A 17,640-nucleotide genomic window follows, 5' to 3' on the forward strand; every position below is an offset into this window, starting at 1 on the left:
TAATCTCCCTCAGACAAAGGATGCCATTGACTAGGCACCCAGCTGGAGGCACCAGGGCTTCTTAGCTGGGACATATGCTCGGGGCTCACTTGGTTTTGACAGTGACCCAACCGCAAACATATAATCTTGCTTATTAAGATAAATTGCCTGCAGAAGAGATTTTCCTTTTAAGATAAATCCTCCCCAAAGTCCACATTGTAAAATCCCCAGGGAATAATTTTTCCTGCTTCTCTGTCCCTCCCACTGTATAAAATAAGGAAAGCAAGACCATCTTTCTCTTGGGCTCCTTGGGCGGAGTGATAATGTTAAAGTTCCTCTATTATTAGGAGTTGGGGCTAAGGGGAGCAGAGTTCAGCTTTGTATGAGATGGCAGCAGGGAGAGTATAAGAATTTTTGGATTCATGGATTATCCATCAGAAAATTTTTAGCTCCCTAAATGACTTTTGATTGATAGGGCTGGTTTCCTCCTATTAGACAGTGACCAAGAAAGTAATTTTAATACATACTCAGGCCAAAAAGAATCAGAGTGGTAATCCACAGCCCTGATTTCAAATCCAGTAATGGTTCCAAATAGAAGTGCTTTTATTTTTTTAAGATTTTATTTATTTATCTGACAGAGCACGCACACGTACAGGAGAGGGAGCAGACTTCCTGCTGAGCAGAGAGCCTGATATAGGGCTCGATCCCAGGACCCTGAGATCGTGACCTGAGTCAAAGGCAGCTGCTTCACTGAATGAGCCACCCAGGTGCCCCTAGAAATGTTTTTAGGTCATCCCATCTTTTAGTCTGGTTAATCAAGAGTTGATGGGATTTTTTTTTTTTTTTTAAGTTAGTAAAAAGGTACCTGATTGGTCTCGGCGCAAGGAATCTGGGGAGGTAGACAAAGGAAGGTATCAGACTGGGTTTTTCCAATTTCCTTTGGTCACTAACCTTCCCCCGTGACCTCTTGCTCCTTGAATGGGTCATCTTTCATGAATAATTTTTTTAATCTTCTGAGAACTTCTCAATCAGGAGAATTATCCTTATGGCCTTTGTATGAATGCATTGGGTTGGATCCCTTGGGTCGTTTTACTGACACTGGTACCCATCTCCTGCTTCTTCAGATTTTGAGGATAAAGATCAGGACCAGGAACCTCTTCAGCAATGTGTCCTTGAGTTTTTATGGTCACCTTGTTCAGCCTTATGGAGAACAGGCAGAGCCGGGCAATTTGTGTTATTCTTGGGTGTTCTCTAACCAAGGACTGTCTGGTGCAGAGCTCTAAAGGCCCAGATCCCTTGGTTAGAAACAGGAGCTCCCAGGGTATGGGGCTAAGGCTAGGACTTTTCCTAACCTTTATTTCCCTTCTTGATCCTGCTTCCTGCAGCCGTTACTGGTGTCTTCCAGGAGCACTTTGTGAATCCATCACTTGGCTACTTGTCAGCTGCTTTAAGAGCCCAATCTGAGATGAACCTTTTCCCCTGAATTAAGCTCTCCTCTCCCATTCAAAAGACTCTAGAATAAAATACGGATACTCCTATCTCGATGATAGAGGAGGGAAACTTTGATCCTTCCCCCAGATTTTATGGAAAGAATATTAGCAATGTTTATGTGTTCAATTCTTTGCACAGTTGTAGACATATGTCCTGAAGAGGTTCATAAAGGATGTTTTCAGCAATGTAAAATGCAGGACTAAATGGGCGGAAAATCCAAGAAATAAATACAGCCATCTGGTGAATGCCTACAGGGTTCCAGGTGATATGCAAGACACACACATATCAACTCCTTTCATCCCCATGATGAACCAAGGAGGTCCATAAAGCCCCTGCTGTAAAGATGGGGAAACTGCAGCATTTCAGTAGTTTGCAATGATCGTCCAGCTAACTGGCTTGCCCCACCTCAGAAACAAGAATGCCCCAAGGTTGGGGGAGCTTCCAAGCCCCATCCTGTACCTTTAGAATAATTGAAGATTGACATCTAGGAGTAAATTCCACCCTCCACTAACTGCCATTTAACACGGGACTTCCTGGGAGCATGAACGTGACTGAGACAAGCGCATTGTCCCCGCCACAGCAAAGAGGACACTGCCTTGCCGTCGTCCCTGGAAAACACGGGGTGGGCAGAGGTGGGGGTGAAGGTGGGGACTGTCATTCACTGTTGCTTGGAGAACAAAGCACGCCTGACATTGCAGGAAGAGCCCCGGGAAGCATTTCAAAGCTCCACTGGAACTAGACAGCCTTTCAATCCATTTATCAAAGTGTCTGCAGTTCCCGTTTCAAGGTAGATGAAGCCATAATAAATTTGTGAAGAAAGTTAATCTGTGTCCAAAGCATTTTAGTAAATTAAAAAGGGGGGGGGGCGCTGGCTGGAAGAGGGATATATTGGTTCTTGCCAACTCCTATTTGACTTACTGTCTCCTTAATAAGTCCTCTTTGGTCTTGTGTTTTTGGATGGAATAATCCGTCGGTTAATCATTTTCCGGAAGCAGGAAAATGCACTTTAGCTAATGCAGTCCCCCTTTCTTTCAGAGTCCTAATTATTTAAAAAGACATCCCAACCTGTAGCCCGACTTCCCAACCAAGAAAGCGTTTCCCAACAGCTGTGTTCCTTTACTTCCCCCAGAAAATCTCAGCACGCCCCTTACCCTCTCGCCGAGCTCCAGCCTCGTACCTTTCATCTAATGTTTAAAAAAAAAAAAAAAAAAAAAAAGTTATTTTTCCCTGGTTCCTTCTAAGCATTTTCCCTCAGGAGGGGCAAGGCATGAAACTCCCGGCAAGCGATTGGCCGGAACTAGGCTCTGGGGCACTATGGATAGATTTTGTTATTTTTATTTAAATGTCTGCTGAAAATGGTGCCTCTTGTCTCTCTCAAGGGTAGCGCTTAGCACTGGCTCCACGCTCTGGCATCACGCTGAGATAAACAGGCTATTAGGAGCCTTCACAAAGGCCTCGAGATAATTGTGAAGGGACAGTTACCGAAAACGAAGCACCCAGCCCTGAACCCTCCTCCACGCCCCATCAGTAACACCATTAAAGCTGTCAGTTGGTCAGCCTACTGGAGGTATTTATGAAATCAATATACAATCCTGCAGATGGATGGCGGTGGTATTGTTAGCTGGAGAAGAGAGGCTCAATGGAAAATAAAATTAATAAAATTTACAAGCAGATTGTCATGGGGAACAGATAAATTCCCTATGACCCACCGTTTTGCTCAGTTGGCAGCAGGCGGAAAGCCATGGCAGGAAGGTGGAAAGAAAGCTGTGCTTTCAACTGGGGCCCTTAAACTAGGAGCAAGATTGGATCAACGTCCAGCAACAAAATAGGGCTGAGCAGCCCGAGTGGCTGCCCTGGGCGGTTGTAGGATTTCACCCGCGTGATTGCTTCTGTGGGACGTTTCCCAGTAGCTAGGCTGGATAGCTCGCTAAAATGCTGCTCTCCTCTTATCATCCCGCTGTATTATAAGTCAGAACCGTCAGGAGATGGTTATTTCTTCAGTGTGTTTGGGGCATAGTAAACTCTAAGGGTTAGTGAACTACTGAAGCACATGTGCTTTCTCCTGGCTCCCAGGCATGGTTATTGCTGACTCGTCCAAACCTCTCTCTTGTTTGCTCCCATGGCCCGGATTCTGATCATCAGGGGTTGGCCAGAAGTGTGGCCGGACCCATTTCCCAGAGCGGCCAAAGGTAGCAGCCAAGCCTGGGAGGGGAGAGGGCAGGGGCTCGCTGTCCTGGAGACCAGCCTTCACTTGGCAGAGAAGACTAGGCCCATTGTGGTTGCTGGAGCCCTGGGTACAGCCCAGATGCCTGGTGGAAACTGCATTAGTCAGATGACAGGACCTGTGCCCTCTTCTCCTGGAGTCTGATGGAGAGCAGAGGAGTGACCTTGGTGACCCTGCCTGACCTCTGCTGTCTCTGTGGGCTTTGTTCAGTGCCCTGACTGCAGGCTGGAGCCCTGTTCATTGAATCAGGCTCAGCCGGGGGAGCCTGCAGACAAAGGAAACTGGATTTCAGATGGGGAACACCGTGTTATTCAGCCCCCGAAGCCACCGCTAGTCATAGCTACACCTTACCCCAACTCTGAGCCTTGCCTTGGGGCTTAACCGTGGCCCCAGACAATCCCCAAGTGTCCAAGGTTCCAGCCAGCTGCTCGGAGTGTGGTAACTCCTCGCTACAGGGGAAAGCAGAAAGGAACGCCTCTCTCCTGCTTTCTGTTTTTCCTCCTGCTCCTTCACACGAGGTTAATTTAGACAGCCCAGGTTTTTGTGGAGGATGGTTGGCTGACCTCTCTTTCCAAATATATTAGGAGTTCCTCTTTAGCTGTTGATTAGGCTCCTGTGGAAAATCAGGGTTGGGGGGTATCCATTAGTACAATCTGCCTCTGGGACAACTTGACAGTTAAAGATGTTGACCCTGAGACCCAGTATCTTCTCCTTACAGGACTTCCTACCAAGGAAGGAGGTCAACAATTGCCCCGGAAAGGTGTGGGGAGGAAACCTCATCCTCACATTCCCTTAAATGACAAATCCCTTCTCCCGACCCTGCAGTACGCGATCCTACAGCCCTGTATACAATTGGATGATATACAGTGATTAAAAATGTTGGCATACGTGGACTATTAATGACATGAACAGATGTTCTCAGTATAATAAGTGAAAAAAGTTTATTACTGACTATATACTGTGAGATCACATTGGTGAAATTTATATATATTGCTCCTAATTTGTAACTCTGGTTATGGTCTGGGTAGGTGATTTTTTACCTTTGTATCTAATGGTTTTTGTGTTATTTTCACAATAATTGAGCTATATATCTGTATCTATAGATGTATATGCATACGATTGATGTGTGTGTGTGTGTGTATGTGTGTGTAGACATACACTGGTATGATTGATTACTGAGATTCCAAGCAAGCTTGAGGTATGAATGAAAACAAGTGCATGTGTTTGGTTTGAGTGGGGGTTTGGAGGAAGGAAACAGAAAACTAACCACATGGGTCTTAGGAGAGGAAACTGAGGTTTGGGGGATTGTTAACGAGGACCCTGGCACGAGACCTGGGTTTGAGACAGTTTCAACACCTGTCACTTTGTCCCTTACCTTTCCTCCTTGAAACAACACATTAGCACTGCTTAATGCTACAGGAGGCGCCTGTGGGACCCTCCACTTTGGGGAAGGTTTGTAGAAGTGCAATTTGAAGTCATCATGCCTGTCACTAAGCCCAGGAGGCCCCCAGGGGGTGTCTGGGGTAAACAGAGATGGTCACCCCCATCGGAAAATCAGGATGGCTAGGCTCCTTTCCAATTCCAGATGACAAAGGCAGAGAGTCCCTGAGAGTGGGAGACTGAGTACTGTTGACCCTGCAGTGGGGGAGGGACGGCAAGAGAGGAGGGGGGCAAGGGGTCTCTCTGGGAGGTGGCAAAACAGAGAATTGGGTGCGGTATGCGCAACAAACAACCCAGCGTCTTGGCTCGTGGCCTGGAGGTGCGAGACCACCCACAGAGCCCGCCCTGGAGGCAAGCTGCTCCCGCCTGGTAACCATTCCAGCAAAGGCCATCTCGGCAGGAACAATGTGGAGGCTGTAGCAGCCTGGGGCCTGAGACTGAACAGTCCCTCCACCACTCCTGACCGCAGAGGCAGCCAGCCCAGGGGTTTTGTTGTCATAATGAGATGCAGATAACGCCGGGCCTGGGTCCTTAACGCGGTGTGCCTCTTCTCTTCCTGTTTAGAGATCTGAGCGAAAACCAGATCCTGGGGATCCCGAGGAAGGCGTTCCGGGGCATCGCCAACGTGAAGAACTTGTAAGTGATTTTTTTGTTGTTATCGCTGTTGTTCCTCTGCAGATGTGGCTTTCTGGCCAGAATAGGGGTGAGGGATGGGACAGGAAGGTGGTCTCACCATGCTGTGTGGTATCTCAGTGCAGGCGCCTCTGGGACAGGGGAAGGGATGTGCTTGAGTGGCTTCCAGGGAACACACGTCGGATGCCATGACAGCTCCACGGAGTCCTGTCGCGCTCTGGTTTTTCGGCCCCAAGTGTGAGCACTGGAGTCCCAGACCTGGGTCAGACCCGGGCCCCACAGTAGCTCTGTGGCCTGGGACTTGACTCAGCTACTCCCAGGGTCGTTATTTTCTATAAAATGGGGACGACAGACTGGTGGGGGTGTTGACACAAATGAGGACGTGTGCTTCGTATGTGGTAAGTGTTCAATAAACAGGAGCCTTGACGATGGCGGTGATGATCGTGATGGCGAAGATGTCACTGTTACTTATAAGATCTTGTGAGAGGGCCTACCCACTGGGGTCCCGAGATTGTGGGGGAACACAGCCATGTCCACTCACTGTACTCGCTGGTTGGTTTTGAGGGTGTGTTTAGTTTTAATTTGAAGTGATTATCGATTCACAGGAAGTTTCAAAAATAGTACATAGGTCTATGCGCCCTTTGACCCCAGTTTCCTCCCAGTGGTAACATCTTACATAAGAAGTACAGTATGAAAACCAGGAAACTGCCATGGGTACAACCCACAGATGTTATTCTTCAGATCTCAGATAATTACACACCCTCGTTTGTGTGCGTTCCTGCCCGAGTGATTCTGTGTAATTCTACCCCATGCAGATGCCTGTGTCCATTGATGCGATCCATGTGGAACTCGTCCATCACTACGGTTCTTAACTTGCCAAATAACCTTTGTCATTGTTAACCCGGCCTCCCCTATTTCCTGTTTAGCAGTGACTCCTGGGCTCTTACTTTCACAAGGACTGTGCCTTCCAAATCCTCTTCCCTGCCACCGTGTCGGTGTGTTCAGAGCGTGTGTTGGGAGAGGGGCACAGAAGGGAGTCGGGTTTGCCTAGGCAGGCCTTTCTGTCCACTGGCCTCTACGGGCTCACGCTCAACTTGAGAAGTCTTGAAGGAAGTTTCTTTAAAACTACTTTAGCTATCGGTTTTCCTTATAAGGACTGCAGGGATATGAGTGTCCTGGGAAGCCGGTGATGGCTTCCAGATACAGGCTGTCTGCTTCCCCTGTTGCGGAGAACTTGGCGGGAAGCTTTAGCTGTTTAACATGCAAAGCACACAAGAGGGCAGAGGCTTCTCAAGGTGAAGGGAGCCTAGGGCAGAGAGGACTTTCAAGGGGATCCCACACAGGAAGCTGCCCTCTTGCTTCATCTGGGGGTGTCTGCTCTGAAGGAGGAGAGGGCAGGCTGGAGCAGGCAAAGCCTTGGAGAATGTGACTGAAGACTGCATATAAACCAAAACTAAGAGACTGTGTGAATTAGCATCTCAGAAAGGCAAGTCAGGAGGGGAACTTAGAGATCCTCTAAAACCCCACCAGTCAACAGTGAGAAAATTGAGGACTAGAGCAGGACGTGACTAACTCAAGGTCAACCAGCTTCTTAAACTGGCTGATCCCCAGACTAACATTTTACATATGCAAAGTGTTTTATCTGTCCTGTCTCCTGGCTCTAATTTTAAATGGGCCAGTTAACAACGACAGCAACAGCGAGAACAAAACCGTGCAGGGATGTATACGCAGGGCTGTGGAGTCACCAGCTGCAGTTTGGGTTCTCAAGAAAGTGACTAAATCTCACAGTGGGTCACGGTAGCTGCTGAATTGGGGGGCTTGTTGTTTTCCTGTAATATCTTTAACCTCACAAAGGCCTCAGGGACTCCAGGATTCAAGATTCTGCAAACACAGACTCCTGAGTCACTCAGGGGGCAAGTGTCAGGCCTTCCTTCTCCAGGCCTTGCAAATAGGTCTGACTCAAAGGCCTGAATTTAGGGAGGATTTTCTCTTTTGTTTTTTATAGCCAGTGTCAGCATGTGGTCCCGAGGGGAGAGGAGAGATCAGTAAACACACTGCTGAAGGAATGAATCAGCCAGCAGAACTGAAGGGGGGTTGATTACACTTGGAATCAGTTCCTTCAGCATGCATTTGTGGGGCAGAACCTATGAAGCCCAGAAGTATTCCATTCTCGGGTGGCTTACGGTAAAACTGGGGGACAAGAAACACATGTGTACCAGACGATATTTAGTGATTTAACAATCCAGGTGAAAACTGGCAAATAAGTAGCTATCAGAGCTCAGAGAAGAAAGACGGCTTTAGGGAGCACAGCCTAAAGGTTAGAAACATGGCTTTGGCCACCTGGTGGATCTAGGTCTGATTTTCAGCTGTTGTGCACACGAGTCTGTGACCTTAGGCACATTACTGGACCCTTCTGAGCCTAGATTTCCTCCACTATAAGACAAGGATAAGAATTGTACTTAACCTCCTAGGCTTTTTGTGAAGGTTAATAAAATAATATGGAGAACTTAGTACTATCCTTGGTACATGGAAGAGATTTAGAAAGTTCTAGCTATTGTTACTGATGTATTCCTTGGTTGTTGTTATAATTGCAAAGACTTTACCCTGGCCTGAGTGACGGTTGGAATTCACAAAGTAAATGAGGCAATAGTGTGTGCAAATATAGAAGCAAGACTGTATAAGGCATGTTTCAAGGGACACAAGCAGAGCCATCTCGTGGGGGTGGGGATTTATGAGGCAGAACAACAGATGATAAGGTTAGGAAGAGAGGTGAAAGCCAGGAGGCAGCGAGACTTGCCTGCAGGGTGTATGGACTTTAGATGTAGGTAACTGAGAATGTAGATGGCTTCCAATGTGGGAAAAGTCAGGATGAAATCATTTATTGTGGAAGAGGAGCCTAGGACAGGAGGAGGAGAAAAAGGAAAGGCGGGAACAGGAGATGATGCTGAGTCCTGGGTAAGGGGTCAGGGCTCATGCTTGGGAAAGAGAGCAATCAGAAGCGAAGGAGGATCCAAAGATGCCAGTAGGGGCCCAGTCAACAGAAACTGGCAATTAATGAGGTGTAAGTGGCCCGGGGGGAGGGAAGGCGTGTGTGGAAAACGACGAGTTTCTAAGCTCAGATGATACAAAGAATGATGGTCAATTTCCATAGTCTTTCATCTATGCAGCCACCAAAATGGTTTTTGAACCTACTAAATGCCAGGTCTGAAGGAAGCCATAGAAAGTGAGATCTGTAGACCTGTGAGCTTTGCCTTCTTGGAGCTTCCACTCTGCGAAGACTGAAAGGTCCGGAGAAGAGCCAGACTTGAAGACCCTAAGTTGGGTGTGAAGGGATGTCAGGTCTTCCACGGGCAGCGTGAATGGAGCATCTTCTGTGTCTTCGGAAATTGGGGAGCCTGACATCCCATCCTCTTGTTCCTGCTGGGTAAATGACTTTGGTCTCTGGTCCACAGCTATGTCTATGAGTCTCAGCTTCCATGGTTTTCATAAGAGGGAGGTAGAGGAAATAGGCTTAGAGCCTTCAGACAAAATACCGCGTGGGTAATTGGAGACATAGGAGCAGAGCTGAGGAGCAAGTTCAAGGGGGGGAAGTATCTGCGTTGAGGTGATAATTGAAGTTATACATTTAAATATGCATCAGTACATGTAAAATAGAAGACGCTTTGCAGAAATTAAGTTTGTATAAAACCTATTAAGGAAACACTCCTCCTCCTACCAGACCTCAATTACCCACATGTAGACTGTCTCTCTTGTTACAAATTTAAAATCTCAGGAATGTACATCCTTCTCATCAGTGTGTTTGAGAAGCATCTCCCATTCCCCCTGGTGCGCCTTCTCTACCGCCTTGTGTGAGCTCAGGGAACATAACACTGTTTCATTTCTTAGGTAAAATAGAAATAGAAGATAAGTGATTGGAGTATCAGACTATGAAATGACAACAGTTGGGCCTGTCCAAGACACCATATTTTTCATTAGGAGAAAGATCAAGGATTGTCTATTTTTTTTTTTAACTTTTGTAGTTTTGACATGGAATTTTCTTTGCTTGTCCTGCCATTCCCGTTTAAGAAGGAAGAGACTGTGATACACCCATTTTCCAGCTGATAAAGTTAAGTTCCGATCAGTGTTTGATTTGGTAAAAGTCAGCAGACACAGTTGGGCCTAGGCCTCCCTACATACCTCTTCATACTTCTTCCCCCAACCATGTTCCAGACTCTACCCGTAGACACTTCTGTGTACCCAGATCCCTCTCCACTCACCCGGGCTCACAGCAGGAAGGAACCAAGAAGGCTGTAGCTAGTGATGCCCTGATTCACAGAGGCAGAGAGGTACGTGGGTAGCTCTCGTCAGAGCCCAGGGCGGGACACAGGTGGCAATTAACCCAGTGGGAATGGGGGCTAATGGCCCCTACCCCAACAAGGCAGTGGAAGGAAGTCCCTGATTGCTTCCTGGTTCTCAAGAGAGAAAAGGTCCTTAGCCGGGGATACCACTCTATGCAATTACTAAAAGCTGGTTTTACGGGCTCGTCCTGCTCTGCTGCCTGTCTGGAAGGGGGGAGAGGTGCTGTATTTAAAGAGAAGCAGAGAGCTGGACAAACAGGTCTGGAGAAGAAACCCTCAGAGAGACTGACCTGTAGATAAAGCAGTATCCAGCACGGCACAGTGCCTCCCATAAGCCAACGCCGTGCCCGGTTCTGGACCAGAGACATAGGGAGGGTGAGAGAGGAGGAGAGGGGGGGTCACCAGGACGGCGCAGAGAGAGGGAAAAAGAAGTGAGTTGAGGGAAAAAAAAAAACAGATGACAAGCCACAATCCAACAAAGCATAAGAAGAAAAAGACAAAATCCAGAATAGATTGTTTTAAAAAAAAATGTCGCCTTGCCCTATCTTTCCCAGCACTTGTGTTTTTCTCTGTTTTTCAGTTTCTATTTGTGAGGACTCTGTAGGACATGCATTCCAGAAGGGAAAATCAATAACCCCCTGTCTCTGCCAGCCAGCAGAATTTGGAATGGACGGTTTCAAAACAAAGCTGGGCAGGCGGCCTTTGTGTTCTCTAGTTAGTCTGGGTTGCCGCACTGCCCGAGTCTGCCCTCCTGCTTCCTGAGATTAATGAGGGCTGTCTCCGCCCGCCCGGTGAGCAGCCAGTAATCTCATGTGAGGGTGAGGGAGGCGTGCGGAGGGACTCGAAGCACCCGTTCGCTGGGAGCATCCGCGTCTGCTAATCTCCGCAGCCATTCCTTCTGTCACTGTGCCTGGAACCGAGTTCATGCTCCTGGCCATGCCCTGCAAGACTCTGTATGGCCGGACCCCCCTCCCCCACATCATGCTCCCCATGCTCCATCTCATCCCTTGAAACACCCCAAGCTGCTTCCCACCTATGGGACTTGGCGCTCACCCCTCCCTTTGCATGGGATGCTAAGCACTGGCAGCTCGCCGTGGTCAACTCCTTCAGATCCGTTAGGTCTCAGCTCCAACATCGGCTTGTCAGGGTGGCCTTCCCTGACCCAACCAAAGCAGCTCCATCCCCCACTGTCCCTCCTCTCTATCCCACTACCCAGTTATAGTTTTCAGAGCACTCATTGCCCCTGAAATTTTCTTGTTCACTTATTCGTCACCCTGTCTCCATCTGTCTCACAGAATGACCATGAGTACGCGGTGCCCCTGCCTGCCTCTGTCACTGTGGGGTCCCTGGTGCCCAAAACAGTTCGTGGCAGAGAGTACAGTCGACTAAAAATGCATTGAATGAATGTTTGTTCAGTCATTCCTTGAGTATTTGCAGTTGACTTGTCACATATAGGAGATCATTCACAATCATTAAAATGTTGAATATGGAAAAAATATTATAGAAGTAACAAGGTACCATCCTTGTACTTAAAGAACTCAGTCTAGGGAAGGGACAAACTAGTAAATGAGCAGGTGTAGGCTGTGTACCAAGACGCAGTTGGAGATAATGGAGGAAGGGTTAGGAAAGCCCCCAGGCAGGCTCGATTCTGGCTTCACTCAGGAAGTAACATGAGTTGGGTCTTGAAGGATGAGTAGGAGCTCGTCCAGGGGAAGGGGTTTCCAGGCAGTTGGAACAGCATGTGAAAAATCACCCACTACTGCAAAGGCACAGAGGTATGTGAAAGAGTCAATGCTTGGAAGAGTTGATGGCTGAAACACGGCAAGCAAGAGAGGCACTGAAGACTGCCAAGCTTAGTGAGGCCGGGAGTTGGGGCTGGCGGGAAGGGAGGACTTCAAATGTCATGATCCATGACATCATGAGATCCACTGGAGGGCACTGGTGTGGTCAGATGTTCATGACAGTGGGGAGGATGGCCAGCTGAGGGGAGACTCAAGTCCAGATGGCTGCTGGGGTACTCGTGAAGCTGTTGAGAGATGGCAGGACCCCAGAGGCAGGTTCGGTGGACCTGAAGAGGCAGCGGCAAACTGCAGAAACCTACAGAAGCCAGTGCAGGCAGACTGGCCACGTGAACCGCGTGCCGGTCACCAGGGCCTAGCAGGCCAAAGGCAGAAGTAGCTTTCAACGCCAGGCATCTCTGCCGACTCAGGCCCAGGAGTGGTGGCTGCCCCTCCTGAAGAAAGCCATGCTTGCCTCTCGGCAGGGGTTTGGAAAGTCTGCTCCCAGGAGGCAACCAGATGCTGTGTGATCACCTGCCCAAGGGGCGGCAGGGTTTCCAGCCTTTCCTCCCTCTGCGCTCGTGGCTCTGACTACGTCAGGTTCAGAAGTGCTGCTGGAGAAAGTTGGACTAGATCCCTGTCTGTGAAGTGCTACCCAAATAAGCTATCCTTAAAAAGGGATCGTGTCAACCCACCTCCCTTCTTTCCCCCTCTCCTTCCCTCCCTCCCTTCCCCGCTTCTTTCTGCTCTTCTGTCTTTGCATTCCTCCTTCCATACCTCACGACTGAGCGCAAACCATTACCACACCCCAAACCAGTCCTGGAAACAGATGAGGAAGACACAGTCCCTGTTCTTGAGAAATTTCATCTGCAGAGGGAGGCAAACAGATACACACGGGGCATATGTAATATGATAAATATATCCCCAGAGCGTCTTCTTTATCTGCCCCATGGCCCACAATGCAAGTGCTCCATAAATAGCAGTTGATTTATTCAAGTAAATCCACTGAAGTGAGAAAAATCGTGGAAGACACCGGTGAATTCAATCCTATAGTCTGGAAAAGCTATGTTACTATGTTATCCAAAGGCAAGGAGGTGGAGTGGTCAGTGCCCCATCCCCGACGCTGGGCCTAGAATTAGAGGCTGTAAGTGACCCACACAGTCTCTTCCCAGCCAGATCACACAGGCTGTAGTCCGTGTTAGGGGTCCTCTGTTGGGCTTTGGGTAGTTCTTATGCTCACTCGAAGTCATAACTGTCTGCTCAGCTGTCTTTCTCCTCCGGTGGCCTGAAGCTATGTAAATGGAGAGGTCGAGTCTGTCTTATTCACTGTCTGCTTGTTTCCAAGAGTCACTCTATGCCTGGCACATGTGATAGATGCTCAAACAATGAAAATTAATAAGTGGATGACTTTCAGAACAAAAAGACTCCAGCGCTTGGAGAATCACTAAAACCCTGAATGAAAGAGCATGATTACATCTGGGGACAAAGGAAAATTAAAGCAAAGCCTCAAGAACCAACCCAGAGAATCCCTGTGTTGTTTTTTTTTTTTTTTCGGAGGCCAGCACCGAAATTTACTATCTGGGATATTTTTATTTGTGGGCAGAATGCTTTTTTTAACTCATCACAGATGTTTAACCCCAGTAAGCATTAAATCCACAGAAAATGAGGATTTTAAAGAAGCCTGTAAAATAGAATCCCATCTTTCCTGCACCCTGGCAAGAAGGCATAGTGATTCTGGGCTCCTCAGAGTTGGGCTTAGTGGTCTTATGAGAAATTCACCATAGGGCTGAGCATTTTGCCTAGAGATTTTTAGGTCTACAAAGAAATGAGGGCATCTAGGTGGCTCAGTGGGTCAAGTGCCTGCCTTAGACTCAAGTCATGATCCCGGGGTCTTGGGATCAAGTCCCGCATCAGGCTCCCTGCTTAGTGAGAAGCCTGCTTCTCCCACTGCCTGCTTGTGCGTGCTCTCTCTCTTTCTCTCTCTCTCTCTCTTTCCCTCTTTCTGTCGAATAAATAAAATCTTTAAAAAAGGGTCTTCAGAAGAGGAAATACGAGTGTTACAGTGGAGATTACACTGGGAGACTCCAGTAACTAGAATGTTGTTTTCATTCTTTGTCTCATTGGAGACAATGTAGTATAGTTTTGAAGAGTGTAGATGTAAAGTATGAGTTTTGGAGTCAGACTTGATTTTTTGTTGTTTAGTTCCAGCTTTGCACTTATGACCTGTGTGGCTTTGGGCAAGTTATTTTAACCTTTCTGAGCCTCAGTCGCCAGATCTATAAAATGGGGAAATTACTGGTGAGGAGTTTAACAGGAAAGTGTGTACCTTACATGTATGAACAGTAATGCTTCATGGTTTGCCCAAAGCCTTCATAGATATTATCTTTTTTGTTTTAAGGATTTTATTTATTTGAGAGAGAGAAAGTATGAATTGGGGGAAGGGCAGAGGGAAAGGAAAAAGCAGACTCCCCCCTGAGCAGGGAGCCCGATGCGGGGCTCGATCCAAGGACCGTGGGACCATGACCTGAGCTGAAGGCAGATGCTTAACCAACTGAGTCACCCAGGTGTCCCATAGGTATTATCCTGTTTAATTACCACAACAGCCTTGCCAGATTAGAGAAAAGTCTATTAACCTCCAGATATAGATGAGGCAGGCTCAAAGAACTACAGGAACTCTCTGGAAGCAGCAGAGCTGATCAGTGGCAAGGCTGGGGCAGAATCCCAGGATGCGTCAGTGCTTTTCTGAGTGGCTAGCTAGGAAGGGCCCTGAGATTTGGTGAGCATGGGTGATGTTTTGTTGGAAGCAGCAGGTATAGATTAATGGGGGGATGCTGGGAAAGCATTTCTGGCACCCAGCTCCAGCCAAGCCCCTGGGAGGCAGGAATAAATGGTGATGGTCACCATCTGGGAAAGAATTTCTGAGAAGACCAGCAGGAGTATCTGGAAGTGTGAGTTCTTTAATTAATAGACGTGATTTTTTTTTAAGAGCAGTTTTAGTTTTACGGAAGAATTAAGCAGAAGGTCCATAGTCCCATATACCCTCTGCCCACACACATAGTTTCTCCCATTAAATCTTGCACTGCTGTGGTGCATTTGTTGCAATTGCTGAGCCAATATTAACACATTTAACTAAGATCTATAGTTTCTAGTAAGGTTTGCTCCTGCTGTTATACATTCTGTGGGTTGTGGCAAATGTCTAACGATACATATCTACCTTTGTAGTAACATGCAGAATAGCTTCACTGCCCTGAGAGTGCCCTGTGTTCCCCCATCCATCCCCCTGCCATTCTCCTAAGCCCTGGAGTGTGAGTTTTTAAATGGACAGGGGAATCCCTTCACATTTCACAGCCCTTCGTAATAGCTTCTATTTATTCCATTGTTCAGACTCGAACAACCCACGTCATCTTTTTGCTTCTTTGAGAGAGGGGGAGTGAAGGGTCATAGAGCTCATCAGCCAGAAAGCCAGGAGCAGTCCCCACTTTCTCACCTGTAGTTTGAGGTGTGAGCATTAGAATTTCTTCCTGACGCCGCTCCTTCAGAGAAGACCTGTACTGCTCCTTCAGAAAAGACCGGTAATCAAAGCCCCACCCAGGCCTGGTGTTGTTCCAGACTCTGCATCAGCTCCCCAGAGTCTCCATAATGGTTTCAATCTCAGGTTCCCAGGTCAGCCTGCATGGGGTCACGTGACCCCTGGCTCTTACCACCTTTGTGGTCTATAGCCAAATATGTCACCTTTCTGGCCTCAGTTTCCCCATCTGTTAAATGGAAATACTAACCTTCTCATGGTGCTGTTATGAAGGTTAATAATAATTATTGCTCCTTTATCTCATCTTTGAGAATCAATTGGAATCAGACTATCACATCTCATTGTCTGTCTTCCCCTCTGAGACAAAATACATGCCCAAAGAAAAAGGTTATATTTACGGTGTTCTGCTTCAGATTCTTAAACATATTTAACTTCATCACACCTTCTCATCTTTCTTCCCGTGGGGCTACCGTGTTCTGCTTTATGGCTTGTAATAGGCAAGGTACAAAACAGGTCAGAGAAAAGGAGGTGTACCTTCCCCACCCTGATCCATCTCCCTGTCCCCATCAAGACACAGAAAGTACCAGAAGAGCCCACACAAGTTATGGGCTCCGTCTCAGCTGTCCTATTAACTGCTGTCTACCTGTGATGGGCTGAATCATACCTCCCAACCCCCCTGGAGATGGCCACATCCTAAGCCCCGGAATATATTACTATGTACCCTACATGGCAAAAAGAACTTTGCAGATGTGATTAAATGAAGGCTCCTGAGATGGATACACTATCCTGAATTATTTAAGTGCACCTAATATAATCAGAAGGGTCTTTATAAGAAAGAGGACAGTACTGGAAGCAGAGGGAGAGAGACCCTGTGATGCAGCCAGTGAGGACAGAACTTACCTGGAGAAGGTGAGAAAGCAGGTTCTCAGGAGCAGAGCCCTGCTTGCACTTCGACGTGAGCCCAAGTGAAACCGATCTAGAACTTCTGACTTCCCAATGCTGAGAAAATATATTCCTATTTTAAGCCTCTAAGTCTGTGGTAATTTGTTATGGCAGCAGTAGGAAACCAATACTAATACTGCCCTTGGGCTGCCACTTTACCTCTTGGTGTTGGCTTCCTCCTCTGTTCAGATAAGGAATTGGTGCGCTGTCATCTGTGGATTTCCGTGTGTATTCTGAGATGCTCTTGTGCTTCAGGAGCCTACAAAGAAAAAGTTACTTTTAATAATGATAAGGTTTTTAATTCTCTCTTTTAGACATTGATATTCAACATGAGATTTTGAGTAAGCAAGAGTCCTATTTAAAAAAAAAAAAAAACAAAAAACCTTGAAAAGTCACTGGCCTAGGCAATCCTTCAGGTAGGCTCTGACTGCAAAGGGTGATGATTCTTTGGGACCATGGACCATCAGGGAGGAGCTAGGTTGTGTCACTGAGAGAAAACTCTGGGCAGCAGAATCAACAAGCCAGGATCTGGTGGGGCCCAGCGGAGAAGAAGATCAGAATAACACTTTCTCTCAGTGCCTAGAAGGGTGACCACCCAGGTTGAGGGTCAGGGCTGGGCTTACCCTCAGAGAGAAGGAAAAGAGAAAAAGAAAGTTGAATATTGACTGGGAGACATTTTCTGGAATGGGGCTGAAGGCACCCGAAATCTTTGGGACATCCTTGGGAGGGGTTCCAGATTTCTGTGGCATGACTAAGTTCAACCAGCTCTCCTGCACAATCTCCCTTCCTAGTTGCCTCACCAGATCGACTGGTTTGCATCTCAGGGAAATATCTGCTTCGGGGAGGGAAGACTTGGGCAGCCACGGCACTCAAGCAATATTTGCCGGATGAATAAGGAAGTCCTCTGTGCAGGGGCAGAGACGGTGGTTTCCAGAGCCTGAGGTGTCAGCCCCAGCATAGCTCACGGGTGTGTTACGGGAGCTGGTGTTTTCAGAGCGCCTCACTGTATATCAGGACTGACAAATCCACACGCGCAGGCTTTGCTGGAGTGGAGCTGGCTTTGCTGGAGTGGAGCGCTTCTGTGTCTGCCGCAAGTGCTCAGCTCTCTAAATGGACAATGTGTTACAGTGTTTCCATTTAGAAGACAGCCCTTATTTGCCATTGTTAACACTCTCCTTTAAAGCTGTCTCTCTAACCAGGCTCCAGGCACAAATGCCCAAAGCTAAATTACTTCTAAATGCCAATGATCCGTTCTCAGTTACTGTGTCTGCCAGGAAAACTACCTAGCTG

The 17,640-nt window shown here is 47.5% G+C and overlaps 1 protein-coding gene across 1 annotated transcript in view; it reads left to right on the forward strand.

Moving 5' to 3' along the window:
- Window positions 1-17,640, forward strand: part of SLIT3 (slit guidance ligand 3) — a 589,888-nt gene that overhangs the window by 391,619 nt on the left and 180,629 nt on the right. Inside the window, exon 5 of the mRNA XM_032334904.1 lies at window positions 5,699-5,770. Coding sequence (XP_032190795.1) covers window positions 5,699-5,770 — 72 coding nt within the window. The remainder of the gene's footprint in view (window positions 1-5,698; window positions 5,771-17,640) is intronic.

Source organism: Mustela erminea, chromosome 3 (assembly GCF_009829155.1).
Source record: "Mustela erminea isolate mMusErm1 chromosome 3, mMusErm1.Pri, whole genome shotgun sequence".
Taxonomy (NCBI): Eukaryota; Metazoa; Chordata; class Mammalia; order Carnivora; family Mustelidae; genus Mustela; species Mustela erminea.